General features: G+C 42.0%; 1 protein-coding gene across 2 annotated transcripts in view; it reads left to right on the top strand.

Moving 5' to 3' along the window:
• dscaml1 (Down syndrome cell adhesion molecule like 1) overlaps positions 1 to 20,113 on the top strand; it is a 332,167-nt gene that overhangs the window by 237,414 nt on the left and 74,640 nt on the right. For both annotated transcript variants that reach the window (XM_062060149.1, XM_062060148.1), the window contains exons 11-13: positions 4,974 to 5,102; positions 5,213 to 5,392; positions 11,244 to 11,449. In XM_062060149.1, coding sequence (XP_061916133.1) covers positions 4,974 to 5,102; positions 5,213 to 5,392; positions 11,244 to 11,449 — 515 coding nt within the window. The remainder of the gene's footprint in view (positions 1 to 4,973; positions 5,103 to 5,212; positions 5,393 to 11,243; positions 11,450 to 20,113) is intronic.

The following is a 20,113-nucleotide window of genomic DNA, read 5'->3' as shown; positions in this document are numbered from 1 at the left end:
GCTGAAAGTGTGAGTAAGACGTTTGATAACTAACTTTTAAGTGCAGCTTTCAGCGAAGAATTTATTTACTCTTAAGTCAACTCTTAGCAGACTTCTTAGGAGTAATTCTAAGAAGCTTGATAAGTACGGCCCCAGATCAAATTCTAAGACAAATTGCAACATCATTAATACTAAAGAACTGAAAGGACAATACTAAATAAATAATACCTGGATATTAGACTTAGACTTCCTTTTATTTCTCTTTCTATCCCCTCCTGCTCTGGCCCGGCTGCACCAAATGATAATATAAATACATTTAATAAAGTCAAAATACAAATAAGGCAACAAGAGAAGTATCCTACACTTCTCTTTTGTAAAGTAAATCCCAACAGCCGATATGGGCATCTACATCTACTATATGATTTGCCTGAGAAGCTGGGCAGGACAAAAAAAAAAAAAAAAAAAAAAGACTTCCTTTTATTGTCATTCAAATTTGAACTTTACAGTACAGATAAGAACAACATTTTGTTGCATTAGCTCATGGTAGTGCCCGTTGCCGTGGGATGCAATATTCAAATTAATCTACAAAACTACTATCGAGGTGCAAAATTGTTGTTTTCAAATTAAAATTATTTATAACTTTTTATCCACGGGAAAAAAAATTAAAACTATGGAATGTGACAGAGTCGGATGAGTCCCGATTTTGTTGTCAGGAGTCTGAATCCACCCTGCATTTGTTTTGGTATTGTCATATTGTGTCTTCGTTTTGGCTGGAAGTTGAAAAAATGTGTTTAAGGATTGATTTGTTTATGAAACTTGATGTGGTTTCTGTTATTTTAGGAGAGTTCATTGACAGTCATGATTTAGTCAATTTAATTATAGTACTCGGTAAAAGGTTTATTTTTAAGGCCAAAAACAGATTTTACTTTCTTTAAAACATTTATTCAGTATTTTTTAACTTTAGAAAGTTATATGGTTGAAACCGATAATGATGCCAAAAAACATAAAAAAAAGATGGGAAGTCCTCAAATGCTTATTGAGTTTTTCCTTGCCCGTATGTGGGCTCTGTACCGAGGATGTCGTTGTGGCTTGTGCAGCCCTTTGAGACACTTGTGATTTAGGGCTATATAAATAAACATTGATTGATTGATTGATTATTTTGAAAATGTAATTTTTAGAGGTGTGGAAAAAAAATAGATTCGAATTCGAATCACGATTCTCACGCTGTGCGATTCAGAATCGATACTAATTTTTAAAAAATCTATTATTTTTTTAAATATTTTTTTATTGAAATTTTTTTTTTTTTTTTAATTAATCAATCCAACAAAACAATACACAGCAATACCATAACAATGCAATCCAATTCCAAAACCAAACCCGACCCAGCAACACTCAGAACTGCAATAAACAGAGCAATTGAGAGGAGACACAAACACGACACAGAACAAACCAAAAGTAGTGAAACAAAAATGAATATTATCAACAACAGTATCAATATTAGTTACAATTTCAACATAGCAGTGATTAAAAATCCCTCATTGACATTATCATTAGACATTTATAAAAAATAAAAGAACAATATTGTCACAGTGGCTTACACTTGCATCACATCTCATAAGCTTGACAACACACTGTGTCCAATATTTTCACAAAGATAAAATAAGTCATATTTTTGGTTCATTTAATAGTTAAAACAAATTAACATTATTGCAATCAGTTGATAAAACATTGTCCTTTACAATTATAAAAGCTTTTTACAAAAATCTACTACTCTGCTTGCATGTCAGCAGACTGGGGTAGATCCTGCTGAAATCCTATGTATCGAATGAACAGAGAATCCTTTTGAATCGGGAAAAAAATCGTTTTTGAATCGAGAATCGTGTTGAATTGAAAAAAAATCGATATTGAATCGAATCGTGGGACACCCAAAGATTCACAGCCCTAGTCATTTTGATTATATGCAATCCGTTGTTGAGTTACCTAATTTTCAGTGTACATAAATGAAAGTGTGGTGTTGCTGAGCCCGACCTGGACATAATATGGACTGGACCTGGTTTTAAGAACCCTTTAAACAATCTAATTTCATTGACAACCTGGTCTGGTGAAGATAAAGTCCTTTTTAAAAAAAAATTATTTAAAAAAAAAACAAGATAAATAAATAACAATTATTTTCTTGAATAAAAAAGAAAGTAAAACAATATAAAAACAGTTACATAGAAACTAATAATTCATGAAAATGAGTAAAATGAACTGTTAAAGGTTAGTACTATTAGTGGACCAGCAGCACGCACAATCATGTGTGCTTACGGACTGTATCCCTTGCAGACTGTATTGATATATATTGTAGGAACCAGAATATTAATAACAGAAAGATGAGTGTGAATGAGCGTAAATGGGGGAGGGAGGTTTTTTGGGTTAGTGCACTAATTGTAAGTGTATCTTGTGTTTTTTATGTTGATTTAATAAAAAACAAAAAATAAGATAAATAAAAAAATACTAAAGTATCAATACCAAAGAACTGAAAGGACAATACTAAATAAATAATACCTGGATATTAGACTTAGACTTAGACTTAAACTTCCTTTTATTATCATTCAAATTTGAACTTTACAATACAGATAAGAACAACATTTTGTTGCATTAGCTCATGGTAGTGCAGGATAAAAGAGCAGTAAGGTGCATATATAAATAAATTGATTACTGTACAGATAAATGTATTGCACTTTTGCATATGCATCCACGTTTATTGTTGTATGTTATATTTTTTTTTATATTCCAGCGAGTTTATCTGTTGTTTTGGGGGATTATGATTCGTTCAAGAGTCTTATGGCCTGAGGGAAGAAGCTGTTTCAGAACCTGGAGGTTCTGCTACGGAGGCTGCGGAACCTCTTTCTAGAGTCCATCTAGTGAAAACAGTCCTTTGTGGGGGTGGGAGGAGTCTCTACAGATTTTCTGAGCCCTGGTTAGGAGTGCACCAAAAAATAAATTCACATCTGAATTGCGATTCTAATTATCCCGATTCTAAATCGATTCACAATTTTCAAAAATCGATTGAAAAATAATCATTAATTAATTTAAAAAAAACAATCATTTTTAATTTATTTTTTTAATCAGAGTGTATTTTAAAGAGACATTGTTTTGGCCAAATCCATGCATCCAGAATTAAATATTCTAACCCACTGGTGTCAAACTCACATTATTTTATGTGGCCCACGAAAGCCCGGAATTAATATGCGTTAATAAAATGCTTCATCTTTTCTCACTAAATCTATGTATTTTCCTTTTGACATTAAAAATCATGTACTGCATGCAATTGCATATTTTTTAATATTCAATATTATCAAAATCAATATATTATATTATCATGAATCCAAAATTACTTTTTGTTAAAATAAAGATAAATTCTGTACTTAAATGTCTGCTTGACTTATGATTTCAAAACAAAATATCAATTAAATTATACACTGTAAAATTGACAATAGATTTCACGGTTAAATTCCGCCGACTGACTTTTTTACCGTAAAATCAACTTTGGTACTGTTTTTTTCCACATACTGTAAGACACTAAAACATTAAAAAACTAACAAAAAAACACTGAAACAACAAGATTTTACGGTTAAAAAAACTGGCAGCTCTGTTGCGTGAATTTTACCGCTAAAAACAGTGGTATTGTTTTTCCGTCCCATTACATTTATTCAATTTTTTTATATGCTATAAAAAAAAAAGTTTTTAAAGTAAAATTTCAAGATTTTTTTTGTAGCTCATGTAAAAAAATATATTTTTAACGTATTATATATATATATATATATATATATACATGTATATTCATATATTACTCGTTGTTAAATGCGGCTCTCTGAGGGCAACCAGAACTGCGATGTGGCCCTCATTAAAAACAAGTTTGACACCCATGTTCTAATATGTAACCTGTTTTGAAAAAGTGTCAATATATGTGTTATACCAATTAATACATTGCAAAAATTGGTTTGAATCTAGAATCGTGTTGAATTGGGAATTGATTCTGATTCAAATCATCACCCCCCCGGAATCAGAATCGGATCAAATCATTGCCAAAACTTCAGGTAACAATTTGTGAATGTTAATGTGAATCCCCTACAGCAGTGGTCCCCAAACTTTTTGACCCGGGGGCCGCATTAGATTAAAAAAATGTGGCTAGGGGCCGGGCTACATATATATATATATATACAGTACAGGCCAAAAATTTGGACACACCTTCTCCTCATTCAATGCGTTTTCTTTATTTTCATGACTATTTACATTGTAGATTGTCACTGAAGGCATCAAAACTATGAATGAACACATGTGGAGTTATGTACTGAACCAAAAAAGGGGAAATAACTGAAAACATGTTTTATATTCTAGTTTCTTCATAATAGCCACCCTTTGCTCCAATTACTGCTTTGCACACTCTATATCAATATCTTAACATGTGAAGTCGCAGAATCTCCGTTGTAATAAATTGCTCTAAAGGAAGTGAAGTGGTCTTTGCGCATGTGAGGGCTGATCAGGTCTGTCAGTACCAATTGGGTAGTGACAAGTGAAGGTGCAGCAACACAAGTAGTCCAACAGGAAGTACTACTAAAGCAAGACCACTAGGAGAGGAAATTATGTTTAGGGTTTTTATCATGTTTGAAAACTGCAATGTGGCCCAGAGAGATATTGCACTTCCTACTACATAATTTCCTTTAAAATACCTCATTAAGAAAAAGTAAAGCCCTACATTTTCACCTTTTATCGCCATTAGCCATCAATTTAATGGGTTCCTTCTTGGCCCACGCCTCACCTAATGAAAAGTGTTGATGATCATCAAACAGACATGAACATTACTTTCATCATAGAAGCATTTATTAGCATGTATTTATTACTTTTTAAATCTCTTGCAAAATGTGAGGCTATAATTCCATAATGTGACAGAGCAAAAATCCATGGTTTCCTTTTTGAATTGAACATATATACGATATTTATTTTTGCAGTGCCTCCTCGTTTTGTGGTGCAGCCCAACAACCAGGATGGAATCTACGGGAGATCTGGGATTTTAAACTGCTCGGTTGATGGGTACCCTCCTCCTAAGGTCATGTGGAAGCATGCCAAAAGTGCACTAGGTACAGTACATAACCACAAAGAAGTTGCATATTATTTACTGTCAGGTGTTTTTGTATATTTCATCTTCCTTTAATAACCCACTTCTCCATCTCTCTGTATTTTGGTTCAGCTGGTATTGGGAGTCCACAGCAGTACCACCCTGTGCCTCTGACGGGCCGCATACAGATCATGAATAATGGCTCGCTGCTCATCCGACACGTCCTGGAGGAGGACCGGGGCTTTTACCTGTGCCAGGCATCCAACGGGGTGGGCTCCGACATCAGCAAGAGCATGGTGCTCACTGTTAAGAGTGAGTATAACCTCCAATTCCAAGTACCGGTAGTGATATAATTCAATTACACAGAGAACAATAGTTTATAGGTCACTCATGGGGCGAGAAACTCTCCCCTATCTCCAATCATTTTAAATACATTTCCTAAATCAAACCAGGCTTTGGCTGCAGTGATTGAAAATAAAAGTGAATGAAGGTTTTTTTCTCATAGAACATAAGTAAGTAGGACGTGCTGTACAAAGGTGGCATGTAATTCAATCGAACTATAACCTTTTTATGATTTATGGTAGTGTAACGGAGGCCAGGCTTACCTCGATGCCTAGCGCTCTCAAATTTCATTTAAAGGATCCAGGTTCGAGCCCCGTGTGGAACGGTAGAAAGGGCTGGACCAGGCTGGTTACAGTAGTCTTGTAGGTAATAATTAGAGATGTCCGATAATATCGGACTGCCGATATTATCGGCCGATAAATGCTTTAAAATGTGATATCGGAAATTATTGGTATCGGTTTCATAAAGTAAAATGTATGACTATTTAAAACGCCGCTGTACGGAGTGGTACACGGACGTAGGGAGAAGTACAGCGCGCTAATAAACCTTAAAGGCACTGCCTTTGCGTGCCGGCCCAACCACATAATATCTACAGCTTTTCACACACACAAGTGAATGCCATGCATACTTGGTCAACAGCCATACAGGTCACACTGAGGGTGACCGTATAAACAAATTTAACACTGTTAAATATATGCGCCACACTGTGAACCCACACCAAACAAGAATGACAAACACATTTCGGGAGAACATCCGCACCGTAACACAACATAAACACAACAAAACAAAAACCCATAACCCCTTGCAGCACTAACTCTTCCGGGACGCTACAATATACTACCCCCGCTACCCCCTACACCCCCACTTCAAACCTCCCCCCAACCCCGCCCACCTCAACCTCCTCATGCTCTATCAGGGGGAGCATGTCCCAAATTACAAGCTGCTTTTTTGAGGCATGTTAAAAAAAATAATGGACTTTGTGACTTCAATAATAAATATGGCAGTTTTTTTCCATAACTTGAGTTGATTTATTTTGGAAAACCTTGTTACATTTTTTAATGCATCCAGCGGGGCATCACAACAAAATTAGGCATAATAATGTGTTAATTCCACGACTGTATATATCGGTATCGGTTGATATCGGAATCGGTAATTAAGAGTTGGACAATATCGTATATCGGCAAAAAAGCCATTATCGGACATCTCTAATAATAATAAAAAATAATAATACATTTTACTTAAAGGGCGCATTTCTGAGCACTCAAGGATACCGTACAAAATCAAAACAATAAAATCAATTGGATAAAAATAACTACAACAAAGATCGATAAGATTTACAATGAATAAGCAGTCATGATTTGAAGAGGGATATTGAGTCCAAGTTACAAAGGTTTTAACTTAGATTGTTTTGTTGTGTGTTTGTAGCACATGAGCAACCATAGCAACATAATGGTTTCATTAGTTTTGAACATTCTTAACAAGTTGCGTCAAGGATTATTTGCATGTTAACACTTGCACAATTCCATCTATCCATCCATTTTCTACCGCTTGTCCCTTTCGGGGTGGCGGGGGGTGATGGAGCCTATCTCAGCTGCATTTGGGCGGCAGGCGGGGTACACCCTGGACAAGTCGCCACCTCATCGCAGGGCCAACACAGATAGACAGACAACATTCACACTCACATTCACACACTAGGGGCAATTTAGTGTTGCCAATCAACCTATCCCCAGGTGCATGTCTTTGGAGGTGGGAGGAAGAACATGCAAACTCCACACAGAAAGACACCGAGCTAGGGGATCGAACCCAGGACCTTCGTATTGTGAGGCACATGCACTAACCCCTGGCTCACCGTGCTGTCCTTGCACAAATCAACATGTCCAAAAAGGAGTCGGAAGAAGCGGATCTATTATTCCTACTCCATTGCCCATGTCTGAGCAATTATTATTCATTTGTTAATTTCCTATGTTTAAACAACCAATTTGAATACAGAGCTAACATCTAAACATCGATGGCATCACTAGAAATAACAGAGGAAATTACCAATGCAGTAGAAGGTAAACCGTCTGCAGCTGCACTGTTTATAGACTTAACAAAAGCATTTGACACAATTAATTATAGCATCCTAATAAACAAATTATAATGGTATGGCATTAGCGGGTTGGTCTGGAAGTAGGTAAGAAGCTACTTAACCCACACAGAGCAATACGTGAAGCTAGGCAAACATGTCTACAGCGCTAAATATATCTTGCTGCCTACCCCAGAGATCAATGCTGGGACCAAAATTGTTCAATCCCTTTATAGACGACATTTGTAAAGTTACAAAGGACTTAAAATGTGTATTATTTGCAAACTGTGTTTTGTTCAGGAGAGAGCACACAGAAGCTAGTAAAAATGTTAACAGAAGAAATGAACAATAAAAAGGTGGTTTGACAAACACAGACTATCTTTGACTCTAATTAAAACAAAAATAATGCTATTTGGTAACAATGGAAGAGAAAGTCAAACACAAATACAAATAGACGGAGTAGACATTGACAGGGTACAAATAAAAATCCAAGCATAATAATAGATCAAATTAACTGAAAATCTCATATAAAAATTTACAACATAAGGTGGCAAGAAATATGTCAATAATGAATAAAGCTAGATATTTCCTAGACCAAAAATCACTCCATATTCTCTACTGTTCTCGTGTGTTACCATATCTGAGTTATTGTTTAGAAATATGGGTAAATAACTACAAAAGTACACTTTTTCCACTAACCATGTCACAAAAAAGGACAGAATAGTTTATAACTTTGAATATAGAGAACATGCAAATCCTTTATTTATTGAATTAAACATATTGAAATTCAATGATTTGGTGCATTTGCAAACAGCTAAAATTATATACAAAGCAAACTATAACCTGCTACCTAAGAATGTACAAAAATTATTTTCAACAAAAGAGGAGAAATATAACTTTAGGGAAAAAGTACACTTAAAACATAAATAATGTATGGATATGCAACACTTAAAACTTTTAGTATATCAGTATGTGGAGTTGAATTATGTAATGGATTAAGCAAATAAATCGAACAATGTACTAATATGTTCCAGTTTAAGAAACTGTTAAGTGTTTACAAAGTACAAGGAAAAAGAATCCTGATAAACATCTTGAACCTAATTTAAATGTGAGTGCGTCTTATTCATCTCATATTGTGAGTCACACTTTACTGGTATTAATAGTTATTTATCCATGAGAATTTAATAGCTTATTTATTGTTTTATTTGGCTCTGTGACGAATAGAGAACAGGAAGTGAACAAGCAAATTTGTAGGACATTGCTATGAAATGGAAAACGGCGAAAAGCCCTGCTCTTCCTACAACTTTTCGGACATGTTGTAATGAGACATTCAAGGCCTACTGAAATGAAATGTTTTTATTCAAACAGGGATAGCAGATCCATTCTATGTGTCATACTTGATCATTTCGCGATATTGCCATATTTTTGCTGAAAAGATTTAGTAGAGAACAACGACGATAAAGTTCGCAACTTTTGGTCGCTGATAAAAAAAAAAGCCTTGCCTATACCGGAAGTAGCGTGACGTCACAGGAGGAAGGACTCCTCACATTTCCTCATTGTTTACACCAGCAGCGAGAGAGATTCGGACCGAGAAAGCGACGATTACCCCATTAATTTGAGCGATGATGAAAGATTTGTGGATGAGGAAAGTGAGAGTGAAGGACTAGAGAGGCAGTGCAGGACGTATCTTTTTTCGCTCTGACCGTAACTTAGGTACAAGGGTTCATTGGATTCCACACTTTCTCCTTTTTCTATTGTGGATCACGGATTTGTATTTTAAACCACCTCGGATACTATATCCTCTTGAAAATGAGAGTCGAGAACGCGAAATGGACATTCACATTGACTTTTATCTCCACGACAATACATCGGCGAAGCTCTTTAGCTACTGAGCTAACGTGATAGCATCGGGCTCAAATGCAGATAGAAACAAAATAAATAAACCCCTGACTGGAAGGATAGACAGAAGATCAACAATACTATGAAACCATGGACATGTAAATACACGGTTAATAATTTCCAGCTTGGCGAAGCTTAACAATGCTGTTGCTAATGACGCCATTGAAGCTAACTTAGCTACGGGACGGCGGCGGCGGCGGGCGTTGTAGCTTTCGGCGACACCCCGGCCGCCATCAGTCGGCAAGAAACATATATTTCCCCAAAGTTACGTACGTGACATGCACATAGCGACACGCACGTACGGGCAAGCGATCAAATGTTTGGAAGCCAAAGCTGTACTCACGGTAGCGCGTCGGCTATCCATCTCAAAGTCCTCCTGGTTGTGTTGCTGTAGTCCGCCGCTAATACACCGATCGCACCTAAAGCTTTCTTCTTTGCAGTCTCCATTGTTCATTAAACAAATTGCAAAAGATTCACCAACACAGATGTCCAGAATACTGTGGAATTTTGGGATGAAAACAGAGCTTTTTTGTATTGGATTCAAAGGGTCCGAATACTTCCGTATCAACCATTGACGTCACGCGCATACGTCATCATATCTAGACGTTTTCAACCGGAAGTGTGGCGGGAAATTTAAAATTGCACTTTATAAGTTAACCCGGCCGTATTGGCATGTGTTGCAATGTTAAGATTTCATCATTGATATATAAACTATCAGACTGCGTGGTCGGTAGTAGTGGGTTTCAGTAGGCCTTTAAAACTATGTGCTGTACCATATTGTAATAATAGTCCGAAATAAATCAAAACCACAACCAAATATTACATTTTTTTAACAGGGAATGAAAAGAATGAAGAATGTATAACAATGGCTCGATAGCGTATGCAGGGATGAAAGAAAAACTTAAAAGAAATAAGATAAAAAAAATAAATTTTATTTGTACAATAGTAGAATGTCCATTGCACCTTTTGCCTACATTCATATTCACCTACTAAAGGCAGCCATAGTCTAACCTAACCTAAACCCTGGGATGTGTATGTGTTGAATAGGTTGTGAGAATGTCGAGCAAGTGAGCAATTGATCCCTCACTCCCTCGGGATCTGTCTACAGACAATCAAAAACACTTTGAGCTAAATCATTATCTGCAATCAATCGGCGCAGCCTGCCCTCGCTGTCAGTAACGCCCTGCGTGATGAAAAAGCACTGCCAGAGTGCACACGGGTTGCCATTATATCCTGATATTAGCTCCATCGTGCCGTACAATGACCTTACCTGACAGCCGCTCTGACAAAAGAGATGTCCATTGACACAAGTGTGTGAATACCTGCATTATCACACCGTCACTCCTACACCCTCTTCTTGCTTTACTTATTAGTGCTATCGATTGAAGCGTTCCTCTTCTCCTCCTTCCTCAGTTTTGTCTGGTTCAGTGGCGGTCGAGGGGTGAGATGAATAAGTGATGAGAACAAAACAGCAGAGCATTCCTCCTTAGGTCAATATTGTTTGTGTGTGTGCGTGTACACGGGTTAATGTGTGCCGATCAGCCGAAGAAGATTGAGTATGCCAGTGATTTTGTGTACAGAGGAAGGAAGAGTGTATCGCTTTTGCCTCTTCATTCACCCAGACCTTGATGTTAACTATCGGCGAATGAGAGAGGAGTTTTATTGACTTTACCTCATTGACCATTGACCTTCATTGCCCCAACGCTATGGAACTTGGCTACTCTGAAAGCCACTTTGTTTTTTTTAACTTGCCCTCTTTGCCCCTTCACCTCTGTTTAAACCCAACTCTCTCTTTTCTGTCCGTCAATCATTCCACATCACTTTTATCTACTGCCACCGTCTCCCGCTTCTGTTCAGTCCCAGCCATGATCACAAGCCACCCCAACACCACCATGGCCAAGAAGGGTCACGTTAAGGAGCTGAACTGCACCGCCAGGGGAGAATGGCCCATCATCATTCGCTGGGAGAGAGGCGACACGGTCATCGACCCTGACCGCAATCCCCGCTACTCTATTACCACCAGCCCCAACGAGAAGACGGACGAGGTGTTGTCCACGCTCAAGGTAAAGAAAACACTAATGAAAGCAGACTGCGGTGACTTTATTACTGTTGTTTTCACAAGTCACACACTCTCTCACTTTCAGTCAGGGATCTCAAAACCTTTTCCACAGACAACCACATATATAAAAATAAAACCTAAATTAAATTAAGTTAGTTAAACAATCAAATAGAGATGTCTTGATCCTTATCATGGGAGCCTATATATTCTGATCCGCAATCGCCTGGTAAGCTGCCGAGCCCAGCCAATCTTTACCACAGCTGTGTCCCAATGTTTACATGGCTGAAGATTGTATTCATGTGAAAGATTTCTTCAAAAATGGATGCAGGCTCAGGAAGACACAATTAAATGTCCATATTCCTTGTTACACAAATGCAGGAGTTGTAGGACTTCCAGGACGGTGCGTGTTTTGCCAGAACACCGCATCAAATTTGAGATCAAGTTGCTACGACTCCACAGTGCAAAAACACTTCTAAGATACTATTCCTCACTACGTAGTTTCTTCTAAATACCTGTATCACTGAAGGACTAGAGGAAAAGGAATGACGAAGCATGCTACACAGACACACACACCGAGCAGTATGTCACAAGACGCTAACATCTAAAGCTTCAATGTAATGTGAGGGTGATCGATCCAGATGTCGATACTATCGATAGCTATTATAGTATCAGTATATTAACAATACTAAAGTGATTAGATCTATATTTATCTTTTATTGGTCCTATTATTTTTTGATTATTATTATTTTGTTATATAAACTCAGGCAAACTCAAACAATCTATGGAAAACTACTGAATTATACCCCGAGGGTGCTCGAGAGGGGGGTGTGGGGTAAGCACCCCAACAGGACGGACAAACAGGCAACGACTCATGCTAATGGAAAAACGATGATTAGTGCAGTCTGTTCATGGGGCAAAGTCTGCAAGAACCAGCATGGTCTGAAGATCCACCAGACGAAAATGAAATATTTGATGGGGAACCTGGTGAGACGCAGAAGGAGCCCGGCCGGAAGTCAAATCACAGTGCCCTGACCCTCCACGCTCCGCTAGCCTAACCTTGTATCAGGCATTCCGAACATCAATGAAAGAGTGGCTTCCGTTTGATGAAGATCTGGACCTAGTCCTCAAAGCTACTGCAAGGGAAGAAGCAGACCAGAAGTTGTGGACAGTTTAAGCAGGCAAGGGAGGAGGAGAAGGCTGGACTGGTAGATCCCCGCAAGATTCTGTAGAAAAAACGTATCACCCTCTGTCGTGCAGAGTGGCATATGAGGAAGCGTAGTGAGAGAGCCAGTAAACGTGCAGCCTTCATCTCGAACCCCTCCGGCTCCACCAAGAAGATCGTCGGGCAGAAAAGAAGTGGCCAATTTGCCTGCACTTAAGATGAGGTTAATTAGTACCTCAGTGCCACCTACAGTGACTATGAAGGGTTGTAGAACGCTTATTTTGAGCCAAATTATTTTGAGAAATCAGGTTCATTTAGTGCATGAAAACGTAGTCAGTGATAGCGCTAGAGAGGAAGATCTGGATAACTCCGCCAGAAACGTCCTCTGCATTTAACACCAAGGAGTCAACTTTGAAATAAGTTGAGGAGGGGGTCAAAGCAGCTAGTTGGAGCTCAGGCCCCAGCGGAGTGCCATTAGTTGTCCATACCCCAGACTCTTGATGTGACTATGTACGATCCTCAAAGTCCTGCGGAGAAGGGCGAAGGTGGCACAGCAGTGGACACACGCAGAGGGTGTCTGGATATCTGGAAGGAGGTGAGCTCAAGTACCATCGAGCAGTTCAGGATCATCTCACTCCTTAGTGTTGAGGGCAAGATAGTCTTTACTATTTTTGCCAGAAGCATAACAGAGTTATTTCTTGAGGAACAGTTACATCGACACCTTTGTGCAAAAGTGGGGAATCCCAAAGGTTCGAGGATGCATCGATCATACAAGAGTCATTGCCGAGCTGATCCGGGGGCACGGGGAGGCAAAGATTTGTCCGTCCTTTAGTTCAACCTTGCCAATGCTTACGTGTCCATTCTACATAAACTGGTGGAAGCATTGCTGAACGACATCATGTTCCAGGCAAGATCAAGGACCTCATACTGGACTATTACAAGTGGTTCAGTTTAAGAGTCATTTCTGGAACAGTAACATCCACATTACATCGGCTTGAAAAAACATTTTAACTGAATGCACCATTCTGTGATATAGTTTTCCTTGGCCATGAATATGTTGGTGAAGTCAGCAATGATGGAATGCAGTCCAATGTATGTGTGCTCAACACAATTAAACCTAACCAAGTTCCTCATCCAGTCAGTATACGATGTCCTCCCAAGGCCACCCAAACTCTTCCGCTGGGGCTAGGCCGAGAATCCACTGTACCCTCTTTGCCAGCAGCCGGATTGCTGGAGCACATCCTGAGCTGCTGCACAAGGGCACTGGGGGATGGGAGCCACCGCTGGCACCATGACCAAGTGCTGTGGGTCATCACAGAGGTCATCAGCACAGGGATCTCCACCAGTAAACAACAACAACCAACAAGGCGGTCCTTCGCCTTTGTTGGGGCTTGGGGAAAGACACAGCAGCACTGAAGCCAAGCAGATTGGCTGCTGGCAATAGCTAATGACCGGCACCTCAAAGTAGACGTAGGAAAACAACTCAAATTGTCAAAGAACATCACAGAACCAACAAGGCAAATGGTCCTGCCGGAGTTCACTGCTTCCTGGTAAGACCGGATGGAGGAGGCCTTTGAGAGGAAGAGGGCCAAGTATGAGGAACTGGCAGTGGAATGCGGAAGCAAGGGACGGAGGATCCAATGCAACCCCAGAGTTTGTCTGCCAGTCTCTCATCAGAGCACTCAAGATGTTGGGAGTGAAGGGACTGCACAACAGAAGAGCCATAAAAAACATCACTGACGCTGCAGAATAGGCGCCCAGATGGCTGTGGATCCATGAACAACAAAAACTTTTTAGACAAAAGCAAGGACTTGATCATCCCGACTGTATCGCCTGGTCAAGGGTGTCTGATGTTTTGGGACCTAAAACACTCTGTGAACCCAGGATACATCACTGAGGATGTGTCAAGTTGCACCAAAAGTGTATATTACAACTGGAGATTAAGTCTCTGGATATAGGAAGGCTTTGAGACAATAGTAGTGTTTGCATTGTTTTAGTTATTGATTACTAGCCAAGAATGTTATGTAGCATTCAATACCACAAATTAATACATCATCCGATTTTCAAAAATACCGGCAAATTCTCAATATAATAAGATTGGCTTTATAAGAATGTGTTATTGTGTTTAATTACTTTACTTTACTTACTTGCTATAAAACAATTTAATTTCTATTATTTACTGTCAAAGTATTGGGTCGGATCTCGTAATCAGATTTGTTTGCACAAAACATTCAATGTACAGCCTGCTTCTACGGTATGACATTCAACCTTTTTTCTCGTAGTTTTTAACGTCGGTCACGGGTCTATGGAAATAAAAATTTCTGCGGCTGCAAGGTTGTTTTTTTTTACGTAGGAACATGTCAAAAGAATAACTACAACTTACTGACCGAAAGTGCCAAATAAAGACATGAATTACATTATATAATAATTATGTTTAATATATCACAGCAGTCTCCAGATACCGTGCAAGTAACCTCCCTCGGGATGCTAGGAGGGCACCACAGCACTTTGAATGGATGCTTAGTTTAAGTTAGACGCACATAAACGTATTTTGTATTTGGGTGTATCATTATTGTTTTGGAAGGACATGCATAATTGTGTCACAGAATAATCAAAGCAGCTCCAGAGTAAAAAAAAAATACCTCTTTTCAAGCTCTGGAGAATATACACCCTCGGTCACACCACCTTTATTAAAGAACTATATGTTTAAACTGATGTTGTTGTTGTTGTGCTGGGACTCTTCACCCGTGAGCGTACTCCGGTTAGGGAATAAGGACACCGTTTTACTTTTTAACTTCTTTATATATTGCTTTGTAGCAGCAGCAGCTAAGCACACTCTCACGTACACACACTGTTCAACACATTGCCCGAAGGACCCCGGAAAAGTAAACATAGCTGCCCGGTAAACTGCCTGACTCAAAACAGACGTAACTTAAAGGTGCATGACTACAATAATAGCTTGTTTACGTCAACAATAATATAGTCAATTATATTCAACAATTATCATATTAAATAGGGAACTTTCTCTTACTCTTCTGACAAAGGGAATTTATAACAGCCGCCCCCTAAATAGCATGGCAATTTTGAAACAAACATAAATTCCCACAACAGTCCTTTAAACAGGATTATCCTCAGGAAGAGCTGACAGCTGGACCAGCCGAGCAACTGGTCTCACGTAAGTCTTCTCTCCAACTTTGACTTCAGCAGTCCGTATACATCCATCATCACTTGCATTTAACTTCACCACCCTGCCCATTGGCCAGTGAGCCCGTGGAAGCTGAGGATCAACAATCATCACAACTGTGTCCAGGGGGAGATGATCTGTGTGTTGGCGCCATCTCTGGCGGGTTTGAAGAGAGGGCAAGTAGTTTCTGATGAACTGTGTCCAGAAGTGGTCGGCCATCATCTGGCAATGACGCCAGCGCCTCCTGGTGATGGTGTCAGGAGCATAGGCAACTTGTGGAAGAGAGGCATCCTGCCGCCCCATCAACAACATGCTGGGCGTCACTGGGTCTGGATCGGCCACATCCGAGGATACATATCCTAAAGGCTTGGCATTAAGGATGCCTTCCACTTCGATTAGGAGTGTGAGCAGAACCTCTTCTTGGAGCACTTGTGCACCTATGACCACTTGCAGGGATTTCTTGACTGATTGAATCTCACGCTCCCAGACACCACCAAAGTGGGGAGATGCTGGTGGGTTAAGACGGAACTTAATCTGTTTTTCTGCAAGCCGCTCCTGCAACTGTGATTCCATTGCTGCAAAGGCCTCCTTCAGCTCCTTATCTGCTCCTCTGAAGTTAGTCCCCTGATCAGAGAGGACCTCAAAGGGAGTGCCTCTCCGTGCGATGAACCGTCTCAGTGCGAGGAGGAAAGCATCTGTGTCGAGGCTGGTGAGTAGATCCAGATGTATACATCTCGTCGTGAGACATTTGAAAATGATCCCCCAGCGCTTTTCACTTCGCCTCCCAGCCTTGACCATGTACGGGCCAAAGCAGTCCACGCCTGTTGAGAAGAATGGAGGCTTGAGCAGCCGCAGACGGGCTGAGGGCAGGTCTGCCATCCTCGGCACCACTGGCTTCCCTCTCCACTTCATGCAACCAGTGCAAGCTCTCTGATACTTTTTGATAGCCTGCCTCCCTCGCAGAACCCAGTAGTAGCGCCTCATCTCTGCAAACACCCTATCAGGTCCAGGGTGGTGTAGCTGAGCATCCATCTCTTTAATGAGGAGTGTGGTGACTGCATGACGGGGATCCAACAGTATTGGGTGAGTGTCAGTGGGGATAGAGCTCTCTAAACGGCGCAGGCGTCCTCCAACCCGTATAAGACCCAATGTCGGGTCTAATTCTGGGGCGAGCGTACTCAGCCTGCTGCTGGGTGGCACAGGCTTGCCGGCTCTGAGGCATCTGATTTCTTCAGAGAAGCAGTCTGTTTGGCTGGTTTTGAGCAGTTGGACTTCAGCATCTCTTAGGTCACACAGGGGTGAAGCAGGGTCGGCTGCCGCCCCATGAAGAGACTGTTGCGTGGCCTTGACCAACTCTCTCCAGCTGCTGAACCGGGTGAGATCTGGTATCTTGGGTGGTGAGCTAGGACAGGATGGCCATTCATCCGGTGGACGGCAAAGGAATGCTGGTCCCAGGATCCAACGATTTGGCGCAACCAGCTCAGCTAACATCTTGCCACGGGTGAGATCGTCGGCCGGATTGTTAGCTGTATCCACATACCTCCAGGTGTGTGAGGCAGTCAGCTCCTGGATCTCAGAAACCCTTGTTCCCACGAAAACCTTGAACCTGCACGACTGAGATGTCAGCCAGGTGAGAACTGTTGTGGAGTCAGTCCATAAGAAGGTCTGGGCAATACACAAGGTGAGCTCTTTGTGAAGGAGGGAGGACAGCTGGGCTCCTGTCAGCGCTGCACAGAGCTCCAACCTTGGCATTGACTGCTGGCGTTTTGGGGCCACTCTAGACCTTGCCATCACAAATGAGACATAGACAGTGTCATTAGTTCTTGTGGTGAGATATGCCACTGACCCGTAGGCTTGCTCAGAGGAGTCACAGAAGACGTGGAGAGTATACTCTGTGGTGTCGGTAGCAAGCTCCAATGGTGCATAGGTCCGAGGGATGGAGATGTTGGCCAGCTCGGGGAGTTCTCTCTCCCAGCTGGACCAGGCCTGGAGGATGTCAGGAGGGAGATTCGGGTCGTCCCAGCTCCTCTTCTTTGCCCACAGTCTCTGGACGAGAATCTTGGCTCGTGTAGTGTACGGGATAATGATCCCGATCGGATCATACTGGCGGGCGAGTACCTTATAGATGTACCGCATAGTAGGGGTCTCACTCTCTGGGGGCTTTGGCTTGAAACCAAGCCGATCAGTTGGACAATACCACCGCAGACCAAGGGCTGGCTCCTGTGGATCGTTGCATTTCTCGGCCAGCCACAGCTCTGTGCTTTCAGATCGGGCACTGGAAGGCAAGTGGGAGACAACACATGAGAAGTTACTTGCCCACTGTCGAATCTCAAATCCTCCTGAGGCCAGACATGGTCGCATCTTGTCCACCAGGAGCTTGGCTGACTCAGTCGTTGACAGGCTCTGCAGACAGTTGTCCACGTAGAAAGACTGTTCGATGGACTGCAGGATGTCTTCATTTCCTGCAGCACATTCTTTTACATGTTTTTGCAGGGCAAATGTTGCACAACACGGGCTGCTTGTGGTACCAAATGGCAAGACCTGCCATTGGTATACGTCAGGCTGTTTCTCCCTTTGCAGGTTTCTCCAAACAAACCTCAGCAACGGCTGGTCCTCCGGTAGCAGCCGAACTTGGTGGAACATGGCTCGGATATCTCCACTGATGGCGACAGCGTGCTGGCGGAACCGCAGGAGGACCCCGATGAGAGATGGGCCGAGGGTTGGACCTGGGAGAAGCTGCTCATTGAGAGAGAGACCACCATGATTAAAGGAGCAGTCAAAGACAAGGCGATGTTTGCCATTATGATGGACGAGGTGATGAGGTATGAACCATGACTCTCTGGAGCTGTTTCCCTCTCCCTCTTGGAGCTTTGTGACACACCCACCATCTATAAGCTTCTGGATCTCTGCTTCATATATTTTAGCTTTGACAGTGTCTTTAAGCAGTCGTCTCTCTGTACTGCGTAGCTTTGGCATCACTGCTTCTACATCTGCTTTTAGTGGTGGTGCACCTTTTATCCGGAGCAGGGGTGTAGTGTAGCGAAGTGTGTCACCAACCTTCACTCTCTTAGTGCGTGCTTCCAAGACGCTCACCGCTTCCTGGTCCAGGCGAGACCGCACTGCTAGCCGCTCGCTACGGAATGGGAGCACATCAAGCTGCCAGAGGCGTTCGACTTGTTGGTAGATGTCATCTGGTGTAGGCTTGAAGGCGGTGTAGTAGCATGATGCAGCGGGGGACTGGGAACCATCTGGGCCTTGAAGCGTCCAGCCGAGTGCTGTATGGATAGCTACGGGTCCTCCCTTTGGGCCAAACCTCACAGGTTCTGTAGCAGTGATCAGGTGAGTGTAATCTGCACCAAGGAGCAGCAGTGGTTGCACCTTATTGAAGCTCTGCAGTTGTAATCCTCTCAGGTGATGGTAGCGTCTCTGGAGCGCTGCTATTGGATAGGATTGCTCTGTCAGGGTGAGTCGACCTGCTGTGTAGGCCCTCTCAACCAAATGCTGCTGTGATGGTGATGCTGGAGAAGCTACATGAAAGTCAACTGATGCTCCAGTGAGGTGAACCACATCCTGACGAACAGTCCGCAGGGTGAGGGACTCTGCTCTGCCCCTGAGCTTCAGGTCTCGAACTGCAGCTGGGAGTATTATGGTGCGTTCAGCTCCATCATCGAGGATTGCATAGGTCTGCAGTGATCTGGTCCCATGACTGATAATGATTGGCACCACCTTGAGGTATACTTTCCCTCCCTGCATCGAGTTAGCCGCTGAGGTGCAGTCTTTGGGTGTGATGAGGAAGATTTGGGGGCCCGGCCTGGTGATGTCATGCAGCACTCTCAGGTGGATCTCCTGACACTCACTGCAAGGTTTCTTTAATGTGCAGCTCTCTTCATCGTGGTTAGTACGGCCACAGTTACGACAGCGCTTTCCGCCTGCTATCCACTTCTCAATTTCCTGTGTTGAGCATTGAATAATGTCTGGACACTGCGACAAGTAGTGCTCTGTACTCTTGCAGAAGAGACACATCCTTTTAAACTTTTGTTGCCTAGCTGCTGGCCGAGTCGTTTCGGCTGATTTGGGCTGGTCTGCGCCGTGATACACAGAAACAGGCCGAGTCCGAGGCCGGGGAGAAGGAACAGGTCTGTCTCGATTGGCAGGCGGTGCTCCTTCAGCTCGATGGCGCTGTGCCATTTTTGCGGACAGTCTCTGAGCTTCTGCCTTCACCTTGAGCCACTCTGCGAGGTCTCTGAGGTTGTATGGATTTAGGCTGCTGGTGCTGAGGCGCCCCTGAACCTGCAGATGCTCCACAAAATTGTCTCTCATGT

The sequence above is a fragment of the Entelurus aequoreus genome, linkage group LG10 (assembly GCF_033978785.1).
Source record: "Entelurus aequoreus isolate RoL-2023_Sb linkage group LG10, RoL_Eaeq_v1.1, whole genome shotgun sequence".
Lineage (NCBI taxonomy): Eukaryota > Metazoa > Chordata > Actinopteri > Syngnathiformes > Syngnathidae > Entelurus > Entelurus aequoreus.
The sequence above is the reverse complement of the archived record's forward strand: the minus strand, read 5'-3'. Positions and strand labels throughout refer to the sequence as shown.